At 34.2% G+C, this 5,612-nt stretch overlaps 1 protein-coding gene across 1 annotated transcript; it reads left to right on the forward strand.

Moving 5' to 3' along the window:
* Positions 1–1,051: 1,051 nt before the first annotated feature.
* LOC114727792 (thioredoxin-like fold domain-containing protein MRL7L, chloroplastic) lies at positions 1,052–5,352 on the forward strand. Its single transcript, XM_028914536.1, has 6 exons — positions 1,052–1,240; positions 2,263–2,444; positions 2,569–3,110; positions 3,711–3,792; positions 3,886–3,997; positions 4,820–5,352. Exons 1-6 carry the CDS (start codon positions 1,177–1,179, stop codon positions 4,954–4,956), a joined length of 1,119 nt encoding a protein of 372 aa, XP_028770369.1. The 5' UTR covers positions 1,052–1,176; the 3' UTR covers positions 4,957–5,352.
* The last annotated feature ends 260 nt before the right edge of the window (positions 5,353–5,612 follow it).

Here is a 5,612-nt window from a genome sequence, read left to right on the forward strand (position 1 = left end):
CCTCCCTTCTCCTCCCCTCCTCAACCTTCCCTCTAAAATTGGGAGAATTTAAAGAGAAAAAACAATATTTTATTACATTATAACTATTGTACTTATATTTATTTTTAATATCTCTATATTATTCTAATTTTTTTCTTCTTGTCTCCAGACATTGCTCTCTCATTTATATGTAAATGTGAAATTTGAAAAGATAAAATGGACAATTCAATGAACAAAGTTTTGAGGATTTAAATTTTGACATATAAAAAAATTTAAATCCTAGGAGCTTTGTAGCCATAAAGATAAAAATCGATAAAAATGATGTCCCATGTCTAATGAACTTATTTGTTTGACCAAATATTTTATTCAAAAATATAATACAGTACAAGTTGTGGTTAAATATTATTTTAGTTTTTTTTCAATAATATTTCACGCTCTAAAATATATTAGAATTTTGATATAAATATTACTCAATATATTAAATGTTATTTACAATTCTATCTTATTAAACATTCTATAAAATTTGAAAAAATAATCTTAAATAAATAAGGATAAAATTGTCTACGTTAAAATATTTTTCCTTCTTCTTCCTCATGAATCCAAAATAAAGTAATATTAAAACTTCTTCCTTTTTTTCTTTTTTTATAAATCTAAATAAAATAATATTAAAATCTTTTTTCTCTCCTGTCTTCTCATTCCTTCTATTAAAATCCCTTTCTTCCTCTTCCTCTTAGCCAAACAGACCCTCCGGCTTCATCTCTGTCTTCTGCAAAAACAAAACAATAGACCCCACAATCCCATCCCTGTCTCTAACCCAACCGGTTGTTTAAAATCTGTTCTGGTTCGTGGTCGAACTCCAATTTCCGGCTCAAATCCGGTTTAAGACGGCTCAACTCGGCTCAAACACGGTCCAAACATAAAAACGAGCCGGAGAGGTTTCTGGCCGGTCCGACCAGCCGCATGCGTGCGCGTTTGGCTTCCCACGGGCCACGACGCAACCAAATCCGCGCTTTTGCATCCCACACCAAGCGATTGTCGTACTCCGCAGTGGGGGTTCCTTGGGAGGTAACGGACAGAATCTGAATGCCTGCCTGGGAGGGTTCAGGAGGGGTTTTTCTATTCTTTGAATTTCCTCCTCTCAAGTGTAGAGGGGACTTTGCTCCTTATTTTCAAAAGAATTCTGGCTCTTCTCTGTGAATGTGTTACACCGGAATCGCCACTCAATCGCAAGTAGTTCAGCCATTAGTTCATCTTCGCACTGGTTCAACCATGTTCTTTTCATCACTACTATTTCGTTTGCTATTGAAGTTGTGGTTATCGTTTTTCGGTTATGGAATTGGATGGGCTTTTGTCCGATGTTAGACTTTAATCCTCATTTTGTCAAACGTTTGATTTGGGTGGGGTTTTGTTTTATGAATAAGCCATGAGCTGCTATTAGGGACTCATGTTAGCTGGGTTTTTCCTTGTATTTGAAGGATGAGCTGCTCTGAACATATCTGCTGACGAACTGTTTCTTGATGTCAATGAATTCAATCCACTATTGCTCATCGAGGATTTCTGAAGTGTCTGAATACATGTTTTGGACTTTTGTTTCTTCTTCTTCTTCTGGTGACACAGAATACAAGTAAATTTGAAATTGGTCAATTGATAAAGAGATGCTGTACATACCACCGTGGTCGATGTCCAAATCTATTCCTTTCCTTGCTTTATATGACAATAGAGATTCCATGAAAGGGAGCCTATTTCTTCTACGAATTGTTATTATTCTTCTAGCACTTGTCCTGGGCCATTGCAAAAGCTACAAATTCTTTGAAATACATAAGTTGTATATTTCTTCCTAATTTTGTCAAGTCATTTCTTTCTTTCTTTCTTCAATGTTATTAATAATGAAGTTCATTTCACCTAGGTTAAAAAGAAAACAACAAGAATCTCTAACTTAAAGTAAAGTTTGGTTAGTAAATATTTCAAATCATTTAGCGATCTTCCTTTTCTACAATGGTAAGCATGATAACTTTGTATCAAGCATTTATGGTGACAAGCATTTAAGCAGCTTAGATATTGACATTTCTATAGCAACAGATATCCTGCAAGTCTTTAATTTTATCTGTTGAGACTAGTATAAAATGAATTTGGACATGCATATTTATGCGGTATACATTCAAATTATATCTTTTTTTCACTTTTAATTTATCTATTTTATTCTTATTTGTGCCTCTCATGTCATTCTGACTTAACACTCATTCAAGTATTGTTTTGATTTCATGTACAACATTTTGCTCAAAGAAATGGCGGTACGATTTTCTGTAACTTGGCCTCCATCATATTTCATTTCGCCAATGAAACAGATGAAGTTTAACTCCCCCAATTCATTTTTTGGTGCACATTACCTTCCCCAAATGAAACAAGGCAAGACCAGGGAGGAGTGTTTGAGCCTTTCATCAAATCTCTCGAGCCTGTCTTTTCAGGTGCATCCATATTTTTGTCATAGCGATCACAATATTCTTTTAGATAGGTTTGCATAATATCCAGCCAATCTTCATTTGTTTCTTTTCCGAAATATATATGATAAGAATATCAAACTTGAAACAGGATGCTTTACCGAAAAGAATAAGGATCTCAAAGAGGATTGAAGCACTCAAATCTAGTGATGCCAGTTGGAAGAAAAAGCAAGAAGATTTTAGTGACAGTGATGATGAGACAGATGCACAGCCTGCATTGGAAGAAAATGATCCTTATTTAATGAATCTTGAAGAGAGACAAGAGTGGAGGCAGAAAATTAGAGAAGTGATTAGTATGTACCCTAATGTTAAAGAGGAGGTAGACCCTGTTGAGAAAAAGGAAAAATTGCAAAAGCTTCTGAAGGATTACCCTCTTGTTCTTGAGGAGGATGATCCTGACTGGCCTGAAGATGCTGATGGGTGGGGATTCAACTTGGGACAGTTTTTTGACAAGATTACCATTAAGAACAACAAAAAGGTTGATGATGATAATGATGACAGTGATAATGAAATAGTATGGCAAGATGATAATTATATACGTCCCATCAAAGACATAAGAAGTGCAGAATGGGAGGAGACTGTATTCAAAGACATAAGTCCATTGGTAATTATAGTACACAACCGATATAAAAGGTTTGTTTTACTTTCAGTCTCTGTCTATAGAAATCGCTGCACTCAGACAGGTTCCATCTTAGCTTCGTTCAAATAGAGCCAGAAAAAATGGGTCGGTAATGCTTAAAGCAGTTTTTCATTGTTTTAAAAGAAGTTTTGAATGACTTTGAAACTTGAAAGGCTCATTTTGTGACTAGTCATCGTTTTGGCTGTGTGATTATTCATTCTAATATGTCTTTGAGATGAGCATTCTGAAGATGAACAAGTACAAGGGTATTGCAACTTTTTCTTGATTATGTTTGGTTTTAAGCTGCTGTCATTTTATTGGGTCATTTCTTCTATTTTCCCCCTCGCCTCTCTATCTTTTGAATTGTCCTTGACTTATGTTAAATTTTTACACTATTTTTCCCTCACACCCTTATCCGATATATTTTCCATGCTTGCATGTTGTCATTATCTTCCATTCTTAATTCTTAAATATACGTTGTTTGGTCTGCCAGAGGTAGAGAACACCTAATATTATTTGTATATGCCTAGTTGTACCATGACATGCATCTATGTTGTATTTGCAAGCATACACCAATTCAAGTCAAATGCTCACGTTTACTGATTTTTTTCTAGGCCAAAAGAGAATGAAAGAATTCTAAATGAAGTGGAAAAGGCTGTTAATATTATATGGAACTGCAGATTGCCTTCGCCAAGAGTAAGTGAAGCATTGTTATAATAAATGTCTCTGATTTCTGCCTCCCCATGATATCCATAATTTTCCCTCACGTAATTTTTGTCATATTCTCAGTGTGTTGCAATTGATGCTGTTGTTGAGACTGATCTCGTCGCTGTTCTTCAAATATCAAGCTTCCCGGAACTCATCTTTACCAAAGCTGGAAGGATCTTGTTCCGTGAGAAAGGTAACGCTGTTCCTTATCATACCAAGAGAAAGAGTAATCAATTACGATCCCTTCTCTTCCAGATGTCCAAATCAAAAGATTGTGAATATAGACTTATGAGATCAAAAGATTGTCAGAACATCTTAAATGTATAATATTGATTTGTCTTATTTAAACTATAATTTATTGAAAAAATTATTTCATAAATTTTTGACATTGCCTAGTTGATAATTTTTGTTGTTTAATATATATATTTATTAATATATTTTAGTGATAAATATACGACAAATTTGATCAAAGTAAACATGACTGTAGTTTATTTTTGCTGGAGGAGATGTTGGTTCACATGAGGGAAGAAACTGTAATTCAGTCATTTAAACTGTTCATTGTTCATAGGGTTACTTAGTAGCTCTGTTTTGGGCTCTATATTCTTGATTTTTCCTTTAAAATATAAAATTTTGCTATTCTTGTTTTATTTTCATTTGAACTCCTTTTGTTAATTTAATGATATCGTATTTTAGGTATCTTATGTAGCACATGGATCAGAATTTTAACTTTGTGTGATTTGAGGTTCATAAGGAAGAGGAGTGTAATTTTCTCACAGAAAAATGTATTATCTGCCTAACAAAATTATAGTGAGTATTGCATTAGTTATCATTTTCTTGGACAAAACATTGCAAGTGAGCTCTTTAAAGCTTTACATGATTAGAGTTGTTTGCGAAAAAAAAATTTCTCTTCGTGTTCCATTTTTATGGAGAAAGAGCTTTACTTTTTGTAATTTGGGTTCATATTCCCCTCTTAGTTCTCCCCAGCTAACTAGACTTTTCCTTTTGATGGTCATAGGGATTCGAAATGCAGATGAGTTGTCAAAAATGATGGCATTCTTCTACTACGGAGCAGCAAAACCATCCTGTTTAAATAACATTACAGATTTCCAAGAAGACATTCCTTCTCTTCCTATCAATAATCCAGTCTCTTGAAAATATATTATTGTGAAATCAAAATAGAGTTCAAGTTTATGGGCTTAAGCTGCTTTGCCCTTCCGCATTTTCTACCTTTCTGTCAGAAATGCAAGAAATATGTACAGCTCCTTTGACTCTTGTATATATCTGTATACGCTGTACAAGTATGGGTATGTCTGCCACTTAGGAGGGAAGGGAATGTGAGGAGACATGATCAGTTTAATTGGTAATTTATTAAATTTTTTGTTTTGATATGGGTTTCTTATTGTAATCTTTTGGATTAGGAGAATATAAATGGGTAAACACGTGTTCGGTATTGTGATGCTGAAACAATGGGTTAGTGTCATGCTTATGGTGCTCGAATTCAAACGTAGTTGAGGTATAATGCTAGATTAATGGTTGCAAATTTCTTTAGCTGACCTTTTTCCGGTTTTATGTGTGCTGCGAATATGCAGTAGCAAATCTTCTCTTTGGAAACTTTTAACTAGAAATTTGGGGCCAAGAACCTCCTCCTCTTCAAAAATGCATTGCAACTAGAATAACTACAATCTTGTTTGCTATGACGGTAAACTTTATAAAATATAAGATAATTATATAAGAAGAATTTTATTTCGAGTAATGTGATTAAGTGCTTTTGAGGATTCTAATCATGGTCCCAAACAAGCACTGCGTGT

Source organism: Neltuma alba, unplaced genomic scaffold (genome assembly GCF_004799145.2).
Source record: "Neltuma alba isolate B1F8T4 unplaced genomic scaffold, ASM479914v2 tig00012508_pilon, whole genome shotgun sequence".
NCBI classification, from domain to species: domain Eukaryota; kingdom Viridiplantae; phylum Streptophyta; class Magnoliopsida; order Fabales; family Fabaceae; genus Neltuma; species Neltuma alba.